Source organism: Elephas maximus, chromosome 18 (genome assembly GCF_024166365.1).
Source record: "Elephas maximus indicus isolate mEleMax1 chromosome 18, mEleMax1 primary haplotype, whole genome shotgun sequence".
Lineage (NCBI taxonomy): Eukaryota > Metazoa > Chordata > Mammalia > Proboscidea > Elephantidae > Elephas > Elephas maximus.
In genome coordinates this window covers 29,121,188-29,146,466 of record NC_064836.1, presented here as the reverse complement: position 1 = coordinate 29,146,466, position 25,279 = coordinate 29,121,188, and the positions used below count along the sequence as shown (strand labels likewise).

The window sequence follows — 25,279 nt, the reverse complement described above, 5'->3', positions numbered from 1 at the left end:
GTGTGCACAGAGTAACTTTCTGGGCTTGGTACTTGGTCACCAAACAAGGTGTTCATTTTTATAGGATCTGAAACCCTTGGTTGAAAAGGCAGGAAGGAACACTACTCCACCAGACCTGTTCGAAATAAAATAGTGAGTGTAACTGAAAGATTGTAATTAAAGGGCAACACAGCACATTTAATTTTTAAATAATTGATTCATATCTTTCTCTCTTAGTCTCTCTCTCTACACACACATACATTTGTGCACACACACATATATGTGGGGGGTGTGTGTGTATGGATTCCCTGTGTGGTGCAATGGTTAACACACTCGTTTGCTAACTGAAAGGTTGGAGGTTCAGGTCCACCCAGAGGTGCCTTAGAGGAAAGGCCTAGCAATCTGCTTCTAAAAAATCAGCCACTGAAAACCCTATGGAGCACAGTTCTACTCTGACACGGGTGGGACTGCCATGAGTTACAGCCAACTCAACAGCGACTGTTACATCTGTGTGTGTGTATGTGTGTATGTATCCACCCATCGATCCAACCATCCGTCCTTCCGTCCATGCATCCGTCCGTCCATCCGTCCAACCATCCATCCATCCGTCCATCCGTCCGTCCGTCCGTCCGTCCGTCCGTCCGTCCGTCCGTCCGTCCGTCCGTCCATCCATCCATCCATATATATGGAGCCCTGGTGGCGTAGTTATTAAGAGCTTGGCTGCTAACCAAGAGGTTGGCAATTTGAATCCACCAGCTGCTCCTTGGAAACCATGTGAGGCAGATCTCCTCTGTCCTATAGGGTCACTGTGAGTCAGAATCAACTCAATGACAGTGGTTTTTTTGGAGCCCTGGTGGCTTAGTGGTTAAGAGCTTGGCTGCTGAGCAAAAGGTCCATAGCTTGATCCTTGGAAGCCCTATGGGGCATTTCTACACTGACCTATAGGGTCGCTATGAGTCAGAATTGAGCTGGGTTTTATATATACATATATGTATGGAAACCCTGGTGACATAGTCTTTAATTGCTTTGGCTGCTATCCAAAAGGTCAGCAGTTCGAGTCTACCAGGTGCTCCTTGGAAACTGTATGAGGCAGTTCTTCTCTGTCCTATAGGGTCTCTGTGAGTCGGAATTGACTCAATGGCCAAGGGTTTTTTCGGTTTCGTATATATGTATGTATATATATTTGTAAGTACTGGGCGATGTTGGTTGCTTCACAGTCATTCACCTTTCAGGGACTCTTGCTCTGCTGGTCTTCCCACTCTCTCACTCATTCATTCATCCAAAAACTATTTGTTGTCCCCCTGTTATATGTCAGACTCTTCCTGGTACTGGGGATACAGCAGGAAATTAAAAAAAAAAAAAAAACCCTGCTTACATTCACAGTGGAGAAGCAGACAGTATGTCTCAATGTGGTGAGGTACAGCAGAGTCAGGGGTAAGGGACAGGGCGGTGGGCTGTTTCATGGAGACAACAGAGAAGGCCTATCTGATAAGGCTACATCTCAGCAAAGACCCGTGTCTTAGATATCTAGTGCTGCTATAACAGAAATACCACAAGTCGATGGCTTTAACAAACAGAAATTCGTTCTTTCTCAGTCCAATAGGCTACAAGTCCAAATTCAAGGTGTCTACTCCAGGAGAAAGCTTTCTCTCTCTGCCAACTCTAGAGGAAGGCCCTTATCATCAGTCTTCCCTTAGACTAGGAGCTTCTCTGTGCGGGGACCCCAGGTCCAAAGGATGCAATCTTCTCCTGGCTCTACTTTGTTGGTGGTATGAGGTCGCCATGTTTCTCTGCTCGCTTCTCTCTTTTATATTTCAAAAGAGACTGACTTAAGATTTAGGTGAAAGTTTACAGAGTAAGTTAGTTTCTCATTAAACAATTAATACACAAATTGTTTTATGACATTGGTTAATCCCACAATGTGTCAACAATCTCCCCTTCTCCACCCTGTGTTCATCATGTCCATTCGTCCAGTTTTCCTGTCCCTTTCTGCCTTCTTGTCTTTGCTTTTGGGCTGGTGTGCCCATTTAGTCTCATATACGTTACTGAACTAGGAAGCTCACTCCTCACATGTGTTACTGTTAGTCCTACAGACCTGTCTAACCTTTGGCTGAAGGGTGAACCTTGGAAGTGACTTCGGTACTGAGTTAAAAGGGTGTCCGGACAATACTCAATACACAGAAGGTCAGCTCAAATGGACTGGACCAAAAGCAAAGAAGTTTCCGGGATAAACTGAATGCTTCAAAGGTCAGCGAAGCAAGGGCGGGGGTTTGGGGACTATGGCTTAAGGGGACTTCTAAGTCAATTGGCAAAATAATACTATTATGAAAACATTCTGCATCCTACTTTGAAATGTGGCGTCTGGGGTCTTAAATGCTAACAAGCGGCCATCTAAGATGCATCAATTGGTCTCAACCCACCTGGATCAAAGGAGAATGAAGAACACCAAGGTCACACGACAACTATGAGCCCAAGAGACAGAAAGGGCCACATGAACCAGAGACTTACATTATCCTGAGACCAGAAGAACTAGATGGTGTCCGGCCACAACTGATGACTGCCCTGCCAGGGAGCACAACAGAGATCCCCTGAGGGAGCAGGAGATCAGTGGGATGCAGACCCCAAATTCTCATAAAAAGACCAGACTTAATGGTCTGACTGAGACTAGAAGAATCCCGGTGGTCACGGTCCCCAAACCTTCTGTTGGCCCAGGACAGGAACCATGCCCGAAGACAACTCATCAGACATGGAAGGGACTGGACAGCGGGTAGGAGAGAGATGTTGATGAAGAGTGAGCTACTTGTATCAGGTGGACACTTGAGACTGTGTTGGCATCTCCTGTCTGGAGGGGAGATGGGAGGGTAGAGAGGGTTAGAAACTGGCAAAATTGTTACGAAAGGAGAGACCAGAAGGGCTGACTCATTAGGGGGAGAGTAAGTGGGAGTATGGAGTAAGGTGTATATAAGCTTATACGTGACAGACTGACTTGATTGGTAAACGTTCACTTAAAGCTCAATAAAAATTATTAAAAAAAAAAAAAAAAAGGGTGTCCGGAGGACTTTGGATTTTTGTTGGAGTGAGCTGGGAAGCTACCTGAAAGGTTGCCACGTGTAGACAAATGCTTAGGCAGGCATGTGAATCTGGAGCCCAGAAACCTAAATGTGCACACTGGCACCTCTGCAGAAGAGTCTACTTAAAAAATGTATGGCTGTATAGGGGAAAGTGTAGGGCTTGTGAATAGGAGGGTTGGTTACAGAAAGAGGGAAGAAGGTAATGCTGGGAGAAAGAGTAACAAGGTAAGAGAGAATTGGGTAAGTGACTCCAGAAACCGAAGTTACACACAAGAATGAAGACTCCAGGGGAAGCAGAAGAGCCTTCTCTCTGCAGGGAAAGTGGCCGGGTGGCACTCTTAAATGAGACCAAAATTTTCATTTCTCACAGCAGAAAACTCATAGGAATCTGAGGGTTGACACTTACTTATCAAATGTTAGTGGCCAATTTTCAGTGTTAGTTTTCCATTTTTTCTTAGAAATTTGGGAGCAATTTAATCACACTTTGAAAATCACTTGCCGTCAAGTCACCTCTGACTCACGGAAACTCCGTGTGTGTTAGAGTAGAACTGTGCTCCATAGGGTTTTCAACGGCTGATTTTTTTGGAAGTAGATCGCCAGTCTTTTCTTCTGAGGTGTCTCTAGGTGAACTCAAACCTCCAACCTTTCAGTTATACTCTGGGATTCCTTTAAACGCTTGACAGCAACTGGTGTGTGTGTGTGTGTGTGTGCACGTGTATCTGTATCTATCTGTACATGGCAAGCGTGGGACGTTCGGAGGTTTTATTTTATGCTTTTGGAAATTGAATTATCAGTTGGCTTTAAAAAAACCAAACATTTTTATTGTCAAAGAGGATAGCTGAGTTTGTTGAGAAAAAGCGCTCAGAAGCAGGATTTCAGGAATTTGTAGGCTCAAAAGTAACGTATCAGAAGCCAGCGAACTCATCCAAATGAGCACTTAGCTGATTCTTTTCATTGTGCTAATTTTTATTCTAAAAATGCTTCTAAGGCATCCTCAAACCTGGGGATAAATGAATTGTGGGGTAATCGCCACTATAAAATGAATCCTCCTTTGGAACATTTTTATAGACTCTGAAAGGAAGCATCACCTCCTCCTGTCTCAGGTGTCTTAGTGGTAAGGCCAAATCAAAGGCTAAGCTGGGAAGCAGAGGACTTGGGGTGCTCCTAGGCCTTCCCTTTTTGGGGGACTTCCTTTGCCAAACAGATTGGACTCCCAATCTCTTTTCCTTCTAGCATCCTCATGCTCTCCTTGGGCAATGAAACTGGTCTACCCAGCCACTGACGAAGCGGGTCTACCCGGCCACTGACGAAGCTGGTCTACCCGGCCACTGACGAAGCTGGTCTACCCGGCCACTGATGAAGCTGGTCTATCTGGCCACTGATGAAATGGGTCTACCCGGCCACTGATGAAGCTGGTCTATCCGGCCACTGATGAAATGGGTCTACCCGGCCACTGATGAAGCTGGTCTACCCGGCCACTGATGAAGCTGGTCTACCCGGCCACTGATGAAGCTGGTCTACCCGGCCACTGATGAAGCTGGTCTACCCGACCACTGATGAAGCTGGTCTACCCGGCCACTGATGAAGCTGGTCTATCTGGCCACTGATGAAATGGGTCTACCCGGCCACTGATGAGGCTGGTCTACCCGGCCACTGATGAAGCTGGTCTACCCGGCCACTGATGAAACGGGTCTACCCGGCCACTGATGAAACGGGTCTACCCGGCCACTGATGAAGCGGGTCTACCCGGCCACTGATGAAGCTGGTCTACCCGGCCACTGATGAAGCGGGTCTACCCGGCCACTGATGAAGAGGGTCTACCCGGCCACTGATGAAGCGGGTCTACCCGGCCACTGATGAAGCGGGTCTACCCGGCCACTGATGAAGCTGGTCTATCTGGCCACTGATGAAATGGGTCTACCCGGCCACTGATGAGGCTGGTCTACCCGGCCACTGATGAAGCTGGTCTACCCGGCCACTGATGAAACGGGTCTACCCGGCCACTGATGAAGCGGGTCTACCCGGCCACTGATGAAGCGGGTCTACCCAGCCACTGATGAAGCTGGTCTACCCGGCCACTGATGAAGCGGGTCTACCCGGCCACTGATGAAGCTGGTCTACGCGGCCACTGATGAAGCGGGTCTACCCGGCCACTGATGAAGCTGGTCTATCTGGCCACTGATGAAACGGGTCTACCCGGCCACTGATGAAGCTGGTCTACCCGGCCACTGATGAAACGGGTCTACCCGGCCACTGATGAAACGGGTCTACCCGGCCACTGATGAAGCGGGTCTACCCGGCCACTGATGAAACGGGTCTACCCGGCCACTGATGAAGCGGGTCTACCCGGCCACTGATGAAGCTGGTCTACGCGACCACTGATGAAGCGGGTCTACCCTGCCACTGATGAAGCTGGTCTATCTGGCCACTGATGAAATGGGTCTACCCGGCCACTGATGAAGCGGGTCTACCCGGCCACTGATGAAGCGGGTCTACCCGGCCACTGATGAAGCGGGTCTACCCGGCCACTGATGAAGCGGGTCTACCCGGCCACTGATGAAGCGGGTCTACCCGGCCACTGATGAAGCGGGTCTACCCGGCCACTGATGAAGCGGGTCTACCCGGCCACTGATGAAGCTGGTCTACCTGGCCACTGATGAAATGGGTCTACCCGGCCACTGATGAGGCTGGTCTACCCGGTCACTGATGAAACGGGTCTACCCGGCCACTGATGAAACGGGTCTACCCGGCCACTGATGAAACGGGTCTACCCGGCCACTGATGAAGCGGGTCTACCCGGCCACTGATGAAGCGGGTCTACCCGGCCACTGATGAAGCGGGTCTACCCGGCCACTGATGAAGAGGGTCTACCCGGCCACTGATGAAGCGGGTCTACCCGGCCACTGATGAAGCGGGTCTACCCGGCCACTGATGAAGCGGGTCTACCCGGCCACTGATGAAGCTGGTCTATCTGGCCACTGATGAAACGGGTCTACCCGGCCACTGATGAAGCTGGTCTACCCGGCCACTGATGAAACGGGTCTACCCGGCCACTGATGAAACGGGTCTACCCGGCCACTGATGAAGCTGGTCTACGCGGCCACTGATGAAGCGGGTCTACCCTGCCACTGATGAAGCTGGTCTATCTGGCCACTGATGAAATGGGTCTACCCGGCCACTGATGAAGCTGGTCTACCCGGCCACTGATGAAGCTGGTCTATCTGGCCACTGATGAAATGGGTCTACCCGGCCACTGATGAAGCTGGTCTACCCGGCCACTGATGAAGCGGGTCTACCCGGCCACTGATGAAGCGGGTCTACCCGGCCACTGATGAAGCGGGTCTACCCGGCCACTGATGAAGCTGGTCTATCTGGCCACTGATGAAATGGGTCTACCCGGCCACTGATGAGGCTGGTCTACCCGGCCACTGATGAAGCTGGTCTACCCGGCCACTGATGAAACGGGTCTACCCGGCCACTGATGAAACGGGTCTACCCGGCCACTGATGAAACGGGTCTACCCGGCCACTGATGAAGCGGGTCTACCCGGCCACTGATGAAGCGGGTCTACCCGGCCACTGATGAAGCCAGTCTACCCAGCCACTGGACAAGATGCTCTACTTATGCTGTTTCTATCATCTGCACATCAACCTTATAAAACCAAAAAAAAAAACAAACCTGTTGCTGTCAAGCCAGTTATGACTCATAGCGACCCTTTAGGACAGGGTTTCCATAGGAGTGGCTGGTGGATTCAAACTGCTGACCTTTTGGTTAGCAGCCAAGCTCTTAACCACTGAGCCACTATGGCTCCCAACCTTATAAAGTAAGCATAAATATCCCCATTTTACAGATGAAGAAACTGAGATCTAAAGAGATTATATTTAGCCTGCCCTAACATTGTCTCCCACCACACATCTGTCTGTCTGTCATACTGTGGTGGCTTGTGTATTGCTGTGATGCTGGAAGCTATGCCACCAGTATTTGAAATATCAGCAGAGTCACCTATGGTGGACAGGTTTCCATGAAGCTTCCAGACTGAGACAGAGTAGGAAGAAAGACCTGGCAATGCACTTCTGAAAATTAGCCAGTGAAAACCCAATGGATCACAGAAATTGTCTGAGACTTTGACTTGCTTACTTTGGATGCATCTTCAGGGGGACCTATCACTGGAGTAGAACCTCATGTTTGTCAGCCAAGGCAAGGGAACCCCTCAATGAGATGAACTGCCACAATGGCCACAACAATGGATTCAAACATACCAGTAATCAGGAAGATGGTGCAGGACCAGGCAATGTTTCATCCTGTTGTACATGCTGTTGCCATGACTCACAACCAACTCAACAGCAACTAACAACAACAACAACAGCAATAAGCATCTGATCTGAAGTTTCCAGAGCCTGATTCCTTCCATCATAGCCCATCCAGACCTCCATCCTCCCTGCTTTGGCACTTCTTTCCGGGGCCAGCACTCTCTGGAGCATCACACCAGCTTGCCCACAGTCTCTGTCCCCTCTCTCACACATTCATTCAAATATTGGGACTTGCCTGTCCTATGAGCCATTTCCTCAGAGCCCACTGCTCTCTGCTTTCCACTTTTGCTCATTCAGTTTTTAAAAGTTGGTAGCATTGTCAAGAGTGGTGACTTGTGGGCCAGTTAATGAGACCTCTAACCCCATCTACCTACTCAGTAATTTACTCACTTCAGTTGTAGCTTTTCAGAAGCAAGGTCTTCACTCTAAGAAATGATCCCCCCAGTGAGTATTGGAGGTCATATGGAATAGTGTCAGTAACGCCATCACAAACCAGTGAGATAATTTTGGAGAAAGTCTTTGGTTCTTTTCAAAGTCCTACCATCTTTCTACTTAACCCAAGCACAGTTGACAAAATGCTGGAGTCAGGGTAGGCTAGCTGCAGAAACAAACAGCCCCCAAATCCCTGTGGCATAACAGAATAAAGGATTATTTCTTATTCATGCCATGGTACAGTGTGGTTGGAAATGGTGGAGGCTCTGCTCTGTGCAGTCATTTGGGGAGCCAGGTTCCCTCCATCTTGTGTCTCTCTTATCCTCTGGGGCCCCAGAGTCTGTCCTTGCCCCCTCCATTGTCTACATTTGACAGCAGGCAGGGTTAGAGAGAGTGAATGGAGGGTCTCTTTGGGGTCTCAAGGGGCAGACCTGCAAGTGGCAAACATTGTGTCTACCCTCCTTCCAGAGCTCTGTCACATGGCCCACCTTACTGCAACGCTGGCTGCAAACTCTACTCTTCTGTGTGTTCAGGAAGAACGTGTATAATCTCTGCCTCAACTAGACTCTGTGTAAGGGAATTTTAAAACTTGAGGTATCTGAGAAGATCTGAAGTGACCAACTTGAGGTTTGAGTTCAACTCCTCTGTAGCTAGTTCCGTTTCCACCCTAGCAACAGCCATTTTCTGTGTAGACATAATCATGAAACTAAGAAATGCCCAGCGATGGTGTAACTACCCTGTGACACCATGCTCACATACCCTTATGATTACCACATTGTAACCATCTAAGAAAGACACCTATATCCTTTTAAGCCAATTGCCTTATGAGCTCCTGCCACAGGATGTCCTGCCTTACCAGTTCCTGCCACAGGAAGTCCCACCTTAAAGTGATTTACTGCCAATCATGTAATGTCTTTCAATGATCGAAGTTTGTAAATGCCAACCAAATCCTTTGTTTCTCCCTGATAAAATGTCACTACTTAGTCACCATATTGGGTCACTGGGTTCCACTATAGGGAGTTCAGCCCACCCCAGCTGGAGCTGCCTCTTTAATAAATCTCTCAATTTTACATTAATTAGAGTAAGAATAGTTACTTTAAGACAACTCATTCACCTTCTCTCTCCTCTGGTTTGTCTTGGAACCAGGATCTAAACTCATAACTTAAGAGCAGTGATAGTCGCGCTTGTCGTTTCCTGTTGTTGTTAGATGCCATCAAGTCAGTTCTTGACTCACGACAACCCCATGTACAGACACCATGCACAATGAAACAGAACGACGCCCAGTCCTGTGCCGTTCTCATGGTTGGTTGTGAATCTGACTGCTGTATTCCACAGGGTTTTCACTGGCTGATATTCAGAAGTGGATCACCAGGCCTTTCTTCCTAGTCCATCTTAGTCTGGAAGCTCCACTGAAACCTGTTCGGCATCCTAGGAATATGCAGGCCTCCATTGACAGATGGGTGGTGACTGCATACGAGGTGAACTGGTGGGGAATGAAACCAGGGTCTCCCGCACGGAAAGTGAGAATTCTAGCTACCACTGGACCAGTAATGCCTTTGGTCATCTCTCCTTCTTACAATTCCCTCTCAAATATGTAAGAAACAGGCTGATGGCTCTAGCTCTTCATACATTAACCTCTAGGTTCAACTTCTTAGTTCCATTCCTGGGACTAGAGAAAGGACTTGAACCAGGGTCTAACTTTCTGATCTTGACACTCTTGCCCAGTCATCAGCCTTCATCTACTGCGGGGCTTTCCTCCACCCTTAGAAACGCTGACTCATTGCTCCAAAGTCATGTCGGCTGCCCCCTCATTGGGCTTTTGCCAATCCCCTAAACACACTCGCAAACACAAAAGAAAGAAAGAAATAAAAAAAAAAACACTGGTTTCTGGAAAAGAACTTCAAACATGTAGAAACACCTTTGAGTATTTGCGAATGGAAGGGCGTGGTGTGTTATCCAAGGCATTAACTGAGTGGAGGGTGCTGCTTTATTTTAAAAAGCAGGGGGAGGAGGCAGGGACAATATAATTGAATTCCTTTCTCTTCCCAGAAGCCAGGTTTTGAAATTGGCCCCTGGTGATTAGGGACCTTTAGCACACAGATGTGGGGCCAGTGGCTGATGTCCTTATATCCTGTGCTGGGAGTGACTCAAGGAATGTCAGCCTTAGGGAGACTTGGACTTAGGTGGAGGGGTTGGCTTCAGAAAAGAGGAGAATTTACAGGCTATTTGGCCTCCTCTAACAATTTTAGCAATACTAACCTGACTATACTACGCCCAAAATGGAGTCACTTACGCTAAGCCTCATGTCAGCAAACCTAAACCTAGCTGGTTTCTGTTTCCTATAAATGTTTGACCTTCCCAGGAGCTGAAACCTAAGTCAATCAATTGCTTCTCCCAAAACAGAAACCTAAGCTAACCAATTAGGACTCGCTTACTCAGTTTTTTTACTCAGTTTAACCTATAAGGAAAGAAGATACCCGCCAGCCAATCCAAAATTTGCCCAGTATAGCTTCCTTGTGCCTGTGTGCCACAGCTTACAAAAACTTCTGCTTTATATCACCCCTGGGAGCTCTCGCCTGGCTTTCAGACCAAATGTCCTCCCCGCCCCCCCATTCACAAATTGCACAAATAAAGCTTATGAGTTTGTAAACAAATTTAATAACATGGTAGTTTTAATTTTAACAGAAACTTTTGTCATTGTTGTTAGTTGCTGTTGAGTTGATTCCGACTCAAGACCTTCATTGTTTTAAAAATGAAGAGGAAGAAGGAGAAGGAGAGAGAAAGAGTTCCCTTCCCTTCCAAGTTAAGCTGCAGTCTGCTCTCTGCAGTGCCATTTGTGGGCAGCGAGGTGGCTCCTGGGCCGAGTGGGTTGTCGCCTTCCATTATCAGCGCTCAGAGCAGAAAGGACTGACTGAAAGTGTGATTTGATTAGAGACAGTTTGCTCAGCGTTCCACCAATGGGAGTGCTGTGTTAATTACCTTCTCCAGGATTCACAGTATAATAGTAATACCTTGCAGCAGTGTGGTGGCTTATGGTTGATAAAAGGCACTCAGGCCCATTACATCTTTTGATCTTCACAGTAAAGCAGGTGATGACACCTGTTCTGAGCGGTAGCGGTCACAGTCACACACCTTCATCCCAGTGTGAGCCTCTGCCTGGTGATTTTTAATTCTCTGCTCCTTCTCCTCCTCCTCGTCCCCCTTCACGGCCTCACTGGTGGGATTCTGACCACCTTCAGAAATCATCCAAGTTAGATGCAGGATGCTTTTCACACCAGAAATGTTTTATGGGGCTCCAGTGAATGCTCCTTTAAGAATGCTGTGCTTAACACTGAACTGTCAGATGCCTCATGTAAAAAAAAGGGGCAGGGGGAGCTGGTTAAATTCATGTGGAAGATTCCTGGAAAGTCCTAGTACACACTGGCTTATCTGTGGCTCAGAGATGTCCTGCAGGAAACCACTGTGTTTAACTTGGTTTAATGTCCCAAACTTAATTTGCCAGAGACCTTCCTACCCCAGCATATGCATAACACCTGTAACCCCCAGAGGCCACCTTGTGAAATACCACCATGATTCCTTGAAAACCAACCAACCAGTTGCCATTGAGTTGACTCTGACTCACGTGAGTCAGAGAAGAACTGTGCTCTATAGGCTTTTCAATGGCTGATTTTTTCAGAAGAAGATTGTCAGGTGTTTTTTCTGAGGCGCTTCTGGGTGGACTCAAACCTCCAACCTTTTGGTTAGCGGCTGAGCCTGTTAACCATTTACACCACCCAGAGATTCCTCTTGAAAATCAGTCATTCACATTCTGATCATTCTCTAGTCACTGGATTTTTTGGTTTTCACTGTAAATTGTAACAGGAATGATGATCCTAAGAATGACTTCCCATGTCTTTCTGAAGACAGAGAGTGGCCGCTGCTCTCGGGGATTCATTTCCCATGGACTCTTCATCTATCTTTAGAATGCTTTCAAGACCCAATTATTTTCTGCCTTGAATTTTCTGTTGGTCCTGTAGGGCCACTATGAGCCGGAATCCACTCGACGGCAATGGGTTTCCATGGATCAAGCTTCCGTCTCCAGAATATCATTCTCAGAGTGGTGCCTGAGGTCTTAAAAGCTTGCGAGCAGCCATCTAATATGTATCAATTGGTCCCAACCCACCGGGAGCAAAGGAGAATGAAGAACACCAAAGACACAAGGAAAATATTAGCCCAAGAGACAAAAGGGGCCACATAAACCAGAGACTCCACCATCCTGAGACCAGAAGAACTAGATGGTGCTCAGCTACCACCAATGACCACCCTGACAAGGAACACAACAGAGAGTCCCTGATGGAGAAGAAGGAAAGTGTGGTGCAGAACTCAAATTCAAGTAGAAAGACCAGACTGAGACCAGAGGAACCCTCAAAGACATGGCCACTGACTCTCTTAACCGAGAACTAAAACCACTCCCGAAGCCAACTCCTCAGACAAAGATTAGACTGGACTATAAAACATAAAAAAATACTCACGAAGAGTGTGATTCTTAGTTCAAGTAGAAACATGAGACTAAACGGGCAGCTTCTGTCCAGAGGCTGGATGAGAAGGCAGACAAGGATAGAAGCTGGTTGAATAGACGTGGGAAATCCAGGGTGGAAAGGGGGAGTGTGCTGTCACATTATAGGAATTGCAACTAGTGTCACATAACAATACATGTATAAATTTTTGTATGAGAAATTAATTTGAGCTGTAAATTTCCACCTAAAGCACACACAGACCACAAAAAAAAAAAAAAAGAATACCACTCTCAATACAAATATGGCGTGCAGAGGATCTCGAGCCCCTTCCCTGCCCACACATTGTGTTTCGATGTAAATGATCCACAGAGCTTAAGTTCTGTTTAATGGGGACAGACAGACCAACCAACTGGTGGCCTTTGAGTTAATTCCAACTCATGGTGACCCCGTGTATGTCAGAGTAGAACTGTGCTCCATAGGGTTTTCAGTGGCTGGTTTTTCAGAAGCAGTTCGCCAGGCTTCTGAGGTGCCTCTGGGTGGACTCAAACCTCCAATCTTTTGGTTAGCAGCTGAGTGCTTAGCCATCTGCACCACTCAGGGACATCTAACGCATACCTGAAGCAACATAGTGGCTCAACACAACAAAAATTTCTTTCTTGCTCCTGTAAGCAGTCTGTAGGGTAGGCAGCTCTTTCCTCCATGAATCCAGGATCCGGGTCCCTTTCATCGTGTAGCTCTGCCGCTCTGAGGGTCTTGTCCTTCCCTTCGTCCAGAGCAGCACATGGCTTTTGGGACAAACCATGAACATTAAGCCAACGTCACACTCCGAGAATTAATTTAATGTTTGAGTCAGTCAGTCATCCACCTCTGTCCTGGTGCATGGCAGGTAAATTTTAGGGAGGAGCCTGAAGAGACCTGGGTACTAGGGTACCAGCCTAGGGGCAGCATCGGGGACAACGTGAGTTGCCTGGCGCAGGGTGTAGTTCATAATAGGGTGTTGTTGTTAGGTGCCGTTGAGTTGGTTCAGAGTAATAGTGACCCTATGTACAACAGAACGACACATTGCCTGGTCCTGCACCATCCTCACAATTGTCTGCTGCTGCTCATAAGGTTTTCACTGGCTCCTTTTTTCAGAAGTAGACCACCAGGTCCTTCGTCTTCGTCTTAGTCTGGAAGCTCAGCTGAAACCTGTCCACCATGGGTGACCCTGCTGGTATTTGAAATACCGGTGGCATAGCTTCCAGCCACCACAGCAGGACAAAGTGACAGGGCGCTGAGAGACAAAAACGGAGGCTGGAATGTACACAGTGGTTGTTAGCTGCCATTGAGTCGGCCACGATTGAACTGTTTAGATCCATAGGGTTTTCGTGGCTGATTTTCAGAAATAGCTCACCGGGCCTTTCTTCCCAGACTGTCTTATTCTGGAAACTCCACTGAAATCTGTTCAGCATCATAGCAGCAAACCAGTCTTCGCTGACAGGTGGGCGGTGGCTCTGCATGAGGTGCAGTGGCTGGGAATTGAACCCGGTGCCCCACATCGAGGGTGAGAATTCTACCACTGAACCACCACTGCCCCCCCTCCCCGGATGTACATGACTCCACCTTTACCTAGGGTTCCCTGTGTGTCCTGGAGGAAGGCGCTGGCCACCAGACCCTCCAATCCCTGTGAGGTCTCTGCCCGGCCGCAGTGGCCCCAGGGTGACTTTGCTGTTCCTATGAGCAGAACTCTGAGTCACACTCTCTTGCCTGATGTCAATTTTACTCCTCAATTTAGACTTCGCTCTCTGATTGGACTTAATTCAGGGTCGCTGGTGCCGTGGCTAGTCTGATGGCTCTCAAGGTGGGGGAGGAGGCGGAGCTGCAGGGAGGGGGCTGAGGTCTGGACTGAGTGCTGTGTGTGTTCTGTACCTTCTCTCCAGAACATTCTGGATTGGGACGTGTAACAACCCTGGGGGAGACTGTCTCAGCCCCTCTTTCTTAGTTCTTCAGGGATGCTCAGGGAAGTGGCTGGGTGTCTTTAGCTGAGAATTATAGCTCTGAGGAGGATTTTGAGACCTCAACAGGAATAATTTAAGCACAGCCCCGTCTATGGGAATTGGGGCGCCCTGAAGCAGCCCTCCTTCACGCCACCTCCTCCCCATCTTTCTTCAAGTGAGCCACATCTGCCAAGCCCGTCTCCCACACACCTCAGCGAAAAGTCCCTGGCTGTCCTCCCGGCCGCCTGGCTGCTGACATCATGAGGTGTGAGAGGGAGGAGGGGAATCCACAGTCCGGATGAAACTTCCTTCTTCCTTTTTTGAGAAACAGCTCAGGCCCTGTGGCTGCCAGGCCTCTCATAGCTTCTCAGAGCCAAAGACCCAGCACTGTCCCTCCAACCTGCCTGGGACATGGGGTTGGGGACAACATCTACCCTCGCTCCGCCCTCCTCGTGCACTTCCTCAGAGCAGACAGCCTGGGCAGAGTTCCTGCTTCGCTTTCCTCTCCAGTGATGAGGCAGCCACAGGGGTGGCTTCCTAAGTGCAAACCACATCCCTTGCTCCAGGTAGACATAGTGGAAGGCTCAGGGAAGATCACAGAGTGTGAGTCTCCCTCAGGACAGGCAACTACAAGCCCAAGGGACACCCACTCAGAATGTTTTCCTGGTTTGTAGAGATACTCCAGGACTCCTCAGCTCCTGGCCAACCCCTCAGTGCTTCCTGTAGAGAAAAGAGCCCTCTGAGGCTACATTGGGCCAGACTGGAGCTGAAGTTTCTAGCCCCAACACAAGAAGGGGCATCTACTCCTTCAGCCCCAGCTCAGGCCTAGCTCCTGGCCTCTCCACTAGAGCTGCTAAGGCAGCTCTACCCCCATCTTCCAGCCCCTTCTCTGAGGTCCTCCTGACCCAAAACCAACAAAGGAGTGGTGGGCTCCTGGAACTCATGTAACCCGGCTTGCAGTACGATGAGTCACTTTTATATGTCCTTTCTAGCCACGGTCTTGTAACTCCCACCAAAAGATTGGGTGGGACTAAGCAGATAAGATGCTTGTGACCCACCAAGGGGATTGGTGGGTTAGTAATACAAATAAGATGCATGACACCCTTATGGGGGTGGGACCATGCAAATAAGGTATATGGAACCCTAACGAGGGAATTGGTCAGTTTTGCCATCCTGCTTGGCTTAAAATGAGCCACCCCAGATCAGAGGGGGGACCTCAGTACCATAAAGAAGATCCAGGAGCAAAGCATGACCTTTGGACCCAGGGTCCCTGCACTAAGGACCTCCTAGACCAAGGAGGCAGACAGCTGTAACGCTGTGAGAAGTGGCAGCAAGACCACGAGAGGCAGTGGCAAGCACAGCTGAGAAATGGCAGCAGCAGAGCCAGGAGACCAGCAGGAGACAGCTGCAGTGGGCATCCCAGCCCACAGAGTGAGAGAGCTGAGCCCCTTCAGGCCAAGGCTTACTGGTGGAGTAGGGTGCCTCTGGGTACTTATCAGTGGAGCTAAAGGGCTTTGTAACTCTCATCCAAGCAGAGCAGAGGCCGGGCTGGCCCAGGAGGCCCAAGAGACCCAATGGGCTGAGGGCTGAGGGCCAAGGGAGAGGCCTGCCTCTGGGCACTGCTGAGAAGAGCTGTCCTGACTAAAGCACTATATCCCAAGTCATTCCTAATCCTGAATTGTAACCTGTTACTTCCCTAATAAACCCCATAACCGTGAGTATAGTCTGTGAGTTCTGTGTGGCCATTGCAATGAGTTATTGAAACCTGCAGAGAAGTAGAGAGTGCCATGGGAGGGACGGCTGGTGTCAGAACTGGTTGGAAAGAGGAGGTATGTCTGACCTCCACCTCAGAGGAATCACCCTCGGCCTGTTGCTGCTGATAATGATTTCTCTCCTCCCTTTTTGAGAAGTTAGGCAAGGAGGTCCATTGACACCACGCCACTATTTTTACATGGCTGTCCTCCTCCCTTGAGAAGTTAGAGGAGGAGGTCCATTGACGCCATGCCACCATTTTTACATAGCTGAATATTTTCCAGGTTACCTAACCAAACTCCTGCAAAACCACACCGCCTATGCCTGCGATGGGGACCACTTGAATCTCCAGTGTCCACGGCATTCTACGATAAGTGTCCAGTCGGCATTTTATGGGCAAGATGATCAAATGTGTAACTCCCAGCAGCCTGCATCCCAGAGGAAAGACAGCCTAACCTGTGTAGCATCCACCACATTGCAGGTATTGCCTCTTGTAGATGTTTTAATATGATAAAATGGTCTCAACTCTCTCTGTGTATATATACATTTGTGATTCTATAGCTCACTCAAGGCAAACCTGACTCATATAAATCCCAGTGTATACAGATGAGCAGTTCTGCCGGTGAGCTATTACTTTCTTCTCAAAAGGATTCTTTACCAAACAGGTTGTAATAGAATCCCTATTTATTGCAGAGCTCCCTTAGTACATTTGTAATATGGATTTATTTGCAGACATACTGCTTAGTACAGTCTGGTTGGGCTTCAGCCTCCAGGCCTACATCTCCTAGCAAAACCCCAATATGAAAGGAAGGCTGTGTATTCTTTAATGCAAACCACAAGGATCTCTGTGAGGCAGACATCTGAGGTCATGACCAGCTTCTTAGAAAACGTACTTATAGAGGAAAAATATCAATAATTGCCTTTTAGTTCTTAGGTTGTTTTTTTTTTTTTTATGGTTTGCTTCTCCAATTGTAGATAACTGTGTGATTCTTATTGGGAGCTATTTTGGATGGTCTTTGTTGATTGGTCTTTCTACTGGACAGCACAAGAAATTGGGAGGAGAGAGGACACCTAAGTCACTCTTTTTGAAGGGTTAGTATACTTTAGGGTCACTATGAGTTGGAGTCAACTTGACGGCAATGGGTTTATACTTAGGGAAAGATTTGGTATAGGAGGAGGTCAAAACTAATATCTCAATGATGTAAAATCATTTAGACCACTCCAATTATCCAGGCAACTTCCCTTTCCCCCCAGCCATTCAATATTAATAATTAGTTGGCCAAGATTACTGGGTCAGTTGGCTTTCAGTTTTTTTAATGCCTCCAAAGTTCCATATGACTATGTCTAATAGGGTGATCAGGGCAGGTGGCAAATCAAAAGTCCACTTGATTTTGTAAGCTACAGTAGGAAGGGTGGGTAAGGATACATTTCCCAGGAGGGATACAGAGAAAGACAGTTAGTTTCATTGCTGTGTAGCTCTCTCTAAGGCCTAAAGACAAAAAGCAAAAATAATACGGCAATGTCAGGGTCTTTAAATTCTTTACACTATTTATTGCTTTCATTTCAAGCATCGTAGTATCCAGGTAGTCATGTTATAGTTAAAAACACTAACTGAGTAGCCAAAACAAATGTATTTGTGTTCATCGGAAATGTGGTTTCCATACCCTATGGAGAAACTTTTTTTTTTTCCTGGAAGCGAGCCACTACTTTCCTTTTGTGGCCCACCCCACCCCCAATCCTTCTACTTTGGCACCACCCCTGGAGCCATTGGCCTCCCCCGTCTCTTACCCCAAGTGCCATGCTTACCCATCCCTGGTCCCCAGGTGCCTGCTGCCCTTTGAGGTGAACAAACAGAATGTTGGGCCAGTGCCAAAATGGCGGAAATGCTTCCTTTGGGAGAGTATAAACTCCTGGCACCCAGAGCTCCAAAGAATGGCACCGCCCTCACCGTACACCATGGGTGCCTGCCTCTGCCAGGCAGCCCTGAGGGAAGAAGATGTTCCATAACTAGGCCGACAAGTTAGCATTTGTGAACATAATTCTGATGTTGTTTGGAAGGTTTGTTTGCCAGAAACATCCCTTGCTTTGCTCTTTCATCCAGAGATCAAGAGATTCTTTACATCGTGTCTTCTAAACTGCTTGGGAGCTGAGGCATAGTGTTTCCTCAGGAGACGGTTGCCTAGCTTAGAGAGAGGACATGTTGATGTCCACACAGGAGAACCTCCGTTGATCCAGCCCGTGACTGAATGTTCACAGAAGGTGCCCCCTCTCAGTGTTCCTCAGCTCGCAGTACAATTAGAAACAGCTCTGTCTGGGTCTCCTCTCAAGGTGATAACACATGGAACACTCTGGTGACACCTGAGGGATGAGTCGTATAACCTTGACCCCTGGGCACGGGCAGTACACTGTCATCTGAAAGCTGTGCCTCCTGGGATCTCTCAGGGTCCACATCTGGGCAGACCCCTGAGGTGACAAGTGATTACTTCAGGGAGATGTTCCATGAGCTTCTGTGAGAACGTGGTGATTCAGGGAGGCTCATGGATCTGAGGCAAATCCAGCCCAAAAGTAGCAACTAGATTCTTAGGAGAGTTTTCACTGTATTTGGTGCCCTTTTTACCGGACCCAAGTCTGGGGCCTCTGTGTTTATCACGGGCAGGGCTTGTTCTGTTTGGGAACTTGGAAGTGAGAGAACAACAGCGAAACCTCAGGTCTTTCTGTGGCCCTGGGTAGGTTGTTCTGTGAACTTCCACAGAGCAGATTCAATAACAAATGAGAGAGTTGCCTGGAAAAAACCAGGAGAGAGGAGAGAGATTTGGAAGAAAGCTTTTAAACCAAATGCTTTAGAGAGTCTGAGTATTTCACGAAGAATGTTGCTCCACAAGGAAGACTTGGGCCCCGTTACCCTTGAGTTTGGTGAGGGTGTGGACCAGCTTTTATAATTTTATTTGTTTGCCTGTGTCGTGGGTCAAAAGAGGAAAAGCTGGAAACGGTGTGGGTCTCCAAGACCTCTCTCAGATGCGAGCTCTCCTGTGGTCTGTATGGGGTCATTTCTAAGGCTGAGGAGCCATGATTATGAACCCTGACTTCCACAGTTCTCTCAGCTTTAAAGTGAAGAGCTTCTCTCAAAGGAGACCTCGAAGTCCCTGCCAGCCCCACATTCTACAGTTCTCTGATCACCCGTGTCCCCTGGAGCCAACGCAATGCACAGCTTTTGTCAAAAGTATTTTAGTGGTGCCCGTCGAGGCTATTCATAAGGTTTTCACTGACTAATTCTTTTCAGAAGTAGACTGCTGGGTCCTTCTTTCAGGCTGTGTTTTGTTCTGTGGTACATAGGGTTGCTATGAGTCGGAACCGACTCGACAACAACAGTCGAACTAATTGGAGGTTGGTTTTCTGACGGAAGCCTGGTGCCATTGGATCCAGCTTCTTCCTTTGGGACAGAGAAGGAAGACGACGGGAGGCAACCCATTCACCCACACATACGGGCTTTCACCTTTGACACAGCCCAGAGCCGCTGGAACGTTCTCTGTGTGAACATTGGGCAGGCAGGGAGGCGGCCCTCCCCTCAGAGCACCTGGGTTTGGGGTCTCTTGGACACTGTGTGCATTTTTCACGTCTGTCCGTTTTCTACCCCTCATTTTAGAAGGTCCTGGATGAGTGCCAGAACCAGCGGGCCTGCCACCTCCTGGTCAATAGCCGTGTTTTTGGACCTGACCTTTGCCCAGGAAGCAGTAAATACCTCCTGGTCTCCTTTAAGTGCCAACCTAGTAAGTAATTTCAGTGAGGGGACAGTGCATTTGGGGATGTGGGTTCCTGGTTTCATTCACACTCCCGATGAAAATTTTCTGCCAGTCGGCATTTGACCAATCTTGAAACTCTGGTTAATAGACATGCTGGGTCCCGGTCCTCACCTGGCATGTGTGTGTGAGTGTGTGTATGTTCGTGCATATGTGTGAGTGTGTGTCTGCACCTGCGTGTGCACATGTGTGTTCTTACAAATCTCTGAGTTAAAAAAGTTCTCCCTAAGTTGAACTCAGTTGTACAGATGCTGAGAAATATCAGGGGTGGCGAGAGACTTTAGTGGCTTTTCCTCAAAATGAGGAACTAGTTCTCGTTCTCAGAGGAAATCTTATTAGGAGGCTGACCCCAACCAAAAGGCTGCTTGTTTTCTTGAGAGGGTCAGCCACAAGGCTTGCCAACTGAGCCACCACTTCAGATCTCTGTAAACTGGCTTCTTGCCACCTTCAGCGACAGCAGGGGCTACTGTACCCATGTGTTTTAGATTGAATTGTGTCTCCCAAAAAGCCGTGTTGAAGTTCTCACTCCCAATACCTGTGAATATGACCATGTTTGGAAATAGGGTCTTTGAAGATGTGATCAGTTACGTTAACATGAGGTCATACTGGAGTAGGGTGGTCCTGATCCATTAAAGGGAAGAGACGGACAGGGAGGAAAGATGGCCGTGAAGCCCGAGGCAGAGACTGGAGTTATGCCGCAGCTGCAAGCTGATACACACCTGGGGCTAAGGGAGGCGGGAAAGAGCCTTCCCTTAGAGCCTCCAGAGGGAGCGTGGCCCTGGTGATGCCTGAATTTAGACTTTTAGCCTCCAGAATTGTGAGATAGTACATTTCTGCTGTTTTGAGTCGCCCACCTAGGGCAGTCCGACTCATTACGCTCCCGTGTGTGTCAGAGTGGAACTGTGCTCGGTGACTTCAGTGGCTGATTTTGGGGGAGTAGATCACCAGGGTTTTCTTCCAAGAAGCTTCTGAATGGACTGGAACCTTCAACCTTTCTATTAGCAGCTGAGCCCATTAGCCGTTCGAACTACCCAGGGAGAGAAAGAGGCCATGGCAAGAGCAACCTTTTGTTCTGGTTTTTGCACTTTGCCCCATTATCTTCCACCATTTCTCAGGCACACCAGTGTTGTGAGTGATTAGCCGTCTTTAGGCCACAAATAATTCCGCAAGTGGGCCCATTTCTAGATGTAGAGGGTCTGCCTGAGGAAAATTATAAGTAATCCCAGCATTAGAGTTCCTAGTAATTCTCAAAAAAAAAAAAATTGTTGAAAAGAAACTATAGCAACTACTTTTGATCAAAAATATAAGACACTGTAATGTTTTAAATCCCCCAGCTCCATCTACATTCAATGAAATCAGCCATGATGGGAATATTTACACCAGGGGAATTGGCAAACACTACAAATCAGGGTTGGGTTGGTTGGTTTGCTTTTTGGAAAGCTATTTTACCAGCAATCCTCAATAAAATGAAAAAAACCAAGTCAGTTGCCATTGAACTGGTTCCAACTCATGGCAACCCCATGTGTGTCAGAATAGAACCATGCTCCATAGGGTTTTTGATGGCTGGTTTTACAGTTAGATCATCAGGCCTTTCATCCGAGGTGCCTCTGGGATGGACTTAAACCTCCAACCTTTTGGTTAGTAGCCGAGCGAGTGAGTTATTTGTGCCACTCAAAGACTCCAGCAAACCCCACTAGAACTGGCCTTTCCCCAATTTGCACCTTGCTCTACTGCCACTTCAAATCTCATTTTTTAAAGGGGGTTTTGGTTTCAACAAGCCTTTTATTCAGGAACTTCTCAATTCAGATCCCTTTCTGCTGCATAGCTGCTGTGTGACCTTTGGCAGTTGAGGGAACCTTGTGGAGCCTCCAGGACTCAATTGTAGGGTAGACATTGTGCACCTTCTACATAAGCTGTAGTGAAGACTGTAAAAATACAGTGCTGTATGTGTGTCACAGAGTGAGCTTAGTAATTGGTAGCTATTATTCCAATAAGCAGATTAACATAATTCTCATCAAGGTGTGAATAACTGAGAGGCCGTGATTTACCAAGGGCAGGGTGGGAGGGGGTTTTAGTTACCTAGTGCTGCTGTAACAGAAGTACCACAAATGGATGGCTTTAACACACAGAAGTTTATTCTCTCATAGTCTAGTAGGCCAGAAGTCCGAACTCAGGGCATCAGCTCCAGGGGAAGGCTTTCTCTGTTGACTCTGGGAGGAAGGTCCTTGTCCTCAATCTTCCCCTGGTCTAGGAGCTTCTCAGAGCAGGGACCTTGGGTCCAAAAGACGCACTCCACCCCGACACTTCTTTTTTGGTGGTACGAGGTCCCTCTCCTCTCTGCTTGCTTCTCTCTTTTACATCTCAAAAGAGATTGACTCAATGTACAACCTAATCCTGTAGATTGAGTCCTGCCTCGTTAACATAACTGCCTCTAATCTGCCTTATTAATATCATAGAGGTTAGGATTTACAACACACAGGAAAACCACATCAGATCACAAAATGGTGGACAACCACACAATACTGGGAATCATGGCCTAGCCAAATTGACACACATTTTGGGGGGACACAATTCAATCCATAACAGAGGGAGGTTCCTGGGTGATGCAAACAGTTATTGTACTCAGCTGCTAACCAAAAGGTTGTTTGTTTGAGTCCACCCAGAGGGACCTCGGAAGAAAGGCCTAGTTATCTGCTTCCCCAAAATCAACCACTGAAAACCCGATGGAATACAGTTCTACTCTGATACAACATGGGGTCGCTGTGAGTCAGAATCCACTGGATGGCAACTGATTTGGGTTTTTTTTAGGGTGGGAATGGACTGTCCTGGGTGCAGGCAATATGAGGATGCATTGTCTTTAGGGAGTTTGAAAACACAATAAAGGTGACTGCACTTTAATATCACCGTGCTATGAGTCGGAATCGACTGGACAGCAATGGGCTTATGCACTGGCAATTATCAACAATGTCAGTAATAGAATAACTCCTGTGACCACGAACCACTGCCACTGCCCACCTTTGAGAGGCCACTGCTGATAGGCAAGTGGGGACGTGCATTAGGAAGGAGCAGGTGACCTCATAGCTCTCTAACTGGTGGAATTAGGAGGCAGAGTTTTGTTGTTTGAAGCTGAGTTGTGATCCTGTCTTCGCCCAGGCCCCTCCCACTCTCCATCTAACCCCACGTGAGTGTTGGTGGCCACCTTCTGGAAGACTACTGGCACCTTTCCTAATCTGATACCAAATGAGAACTCTAACCCAGCTCTAAGCAATTCCAGTCTCCAGTAGAAGTAGCCATTCTGTTAGTCCCAGAATCCAGAAACGTCGCTCTTTAGTCATGGTGAATCAGTACCTTCCCAGATGTTATGGATTGAATTGTGTCCCCCCAGAATATGTGTTGCAAGTCCTAACCCCTGTGACACAGTAGGAATTCTGGTGGTGCAAGAGCTATAGCTGCTAACCAAAAGTCGGCAGTTCGAATCCACCAGGTGCTCCTTGGAAACCCTTTGGGGCAGTTCTACTCTGTCCTATAGGGTTGCTATGAGTCGAAATCGACTCGATGGCAATGGGTTTTGGTTTTTATGACACAGTATTAACTACTCAGCTGCTAAATGAAAGGTCAGCGGTTTGAACCCACCATCAGTTCCTCAGGAAAAAGACATGGTAGTCTGCTTCAGTAAAGATTAGAGCACTGGAAACCCTGTGGGGCCGTTCTGCTCTGTCCTATAGGGTCACTATGAGTTGGAATCGACTTGAAGGCAACGGGTTTTTGGAATGGGTTGTATTTGCTATGTTAATGAGGCAGGGTTAGTGTAGGGTCTGTCTTAAGTCAATCTCTTTTGAGATATAAAAGAGATTAAACAAGCAAGTGAGCAAGCAGAGATGGGGGAAGAGAGATTCCAAGCCACATGAAGATCGCCCAGGAGTGCTCTAAAGAGACAAAGACCTTCCTCCAGAGCTGACAGAGAGAGAAAGCCTCTCCCTACAGCCGGCGCCCTGAATTTAGACTTCCAGCCTCCTAGACTGTGAGAAAATAAATTTCTGTTTGTGAAAGCCACCCACTTATATTCCTGTCACAGCAGCACTAGGACACCAAGCCCCCAAGTGACTCCACACACAGCAGTGTCCTCACAAATGTAATGTGACACTCTCAGGCCCCTCCATTCCAGGAGGAGATTTGCCCATAATCTGGGGACAAAATCATGGCAGCCCGGTAGCTGGAATCTGGAGGCCTTCCATACAGGGGTTGTGTTACTCTGGGTTCGTTTTGCTGGCATCGAGGCTACCTTGAATAGCTAGGCTTGAATAAATCAAAGGAATGTGGCTAATAAATGCATTTCATGATATTTCCTTAAAACTCTTCTAATTTTTAAATTCTGATTTTACAAAAAGAAAGAAGCCATTCTTATTTTTAGAAAGAAAGCGTCCAGTTTGCTGAGATAAGGCTGGGTTTGTGCTCAGGCCTTCCACCCGCCCTCCTTTTTGGCTAGCTCTTCTGCTGGAAGGCATTCTAAGGATTTGCAGAATGCTGCTACTGGGAGGGTGCCTTAGCCCTTTGGCTGTGCCCACCTGTGCCCTCTTTTCACTGTCGAAGAGCATGGTTCATTCTGCGTCTCTGAAGTCAGGCAAACTTTCGGTGTGGATGGGATTTGGCATCTACAATCGTGCACCACTGAAAAGCTGATGCCAGTGCGGATATGACTCACCGAAAAGAAACAAGCTCTCTGATGCCGGGGTCAGACTTAGGGCTCCTTTTTATTTAGAAAAAGAAAGCAAAATTTTTCTTGGCTCTAAGCGTCTGCTGTTACATTACAATCTCAGTCAGTGTGCAAAATACGTCATAAATGTTTTCTCAGCAATCACTTGAATTTTCCCTGGTGATGTCTCCTCGTGCACTCCAAAAGAACGCGGAGGGTAGGGGGACTGCGTGAGCACCTGGAACCTGGCTCCTGCCCCGCCCCTTTCATTAACCGTGAAGGGCCCATCATCATGGTTTATGTACTCAAGAATAGCTCCTTGGCTGCCGATACTGGTGATGGTTGCACAAAATGAATGATGTGATTGGTTTTATTGAATTGTACACGTGAAAAATGTTGATTGGCAAATGTGTTCTTTATATTTTTACAACAAAAAATTTTAAAAACCAACAAGACCAAAAAAGAACAGTGCCAAGGCTTACCAACACCAAAGCTAGTTTTAGTCTTGAGATCCTCAAAAGCTTTCCTTCCTGTGATCCAAAAGTTTGACCTCCCAGCTGCTTCTCTGTTTTTGGTAGGAAAGCATAGGAATTTGCAGGTTACAGAAAGATGGGGTTTACCTTTGGAAATTGTTTTCTTTTGTGTCTTAAGTCTGGGTCGTATGCTCACTGAGGCCAGGATCTGAAGATCCAGTCAGTGCACATGGCCCTGATGTGTACTGCTGACACCTTTTGGGAAGGCTTAATGCCAGGGGCTCTCAAACTTTTTTGACT

General features: G+C 47.8%; 1 protein-coding gene across 6 annotated transcripts in view; it reads left to right on the top strand.

Moving 5' to 3' along the window:
- EVA1C (eva-1 homolog C) overlaps positions 1 to 25,279 on the top strand; it is a 131,946-nt gene that overhangs the window by 34,735 nt on the left and 71,932 nt on the right. For 5 of the 6 annotated variants that reach the window (XR_007513749.1, XR_007513748.1, XM_049857770.1 and 2 more), the window contains exons 2-3: positions 16,301 to 16,497; positions 19,660 to 19,783. The exons of the other annotated variant lie outside the window; for it this stretch is intronic. Coding sequence is in view for 3 of the 5 variants with exons in the window: in XM_049857770.1 (XP_049713727.1) it covers positions 16,301 to 16,497; positions 19,660 to 19,783 (321 nt within the window). In the remaining 2 variants the exon portion in view is untranslated. The remainder of the gene's footprint in view (positions 1 to 16,300; positions 16,498 to 19,659; positions 19,784 to 25,279) is intronic. 6 annotated transcript variants of the gene reach the window in all.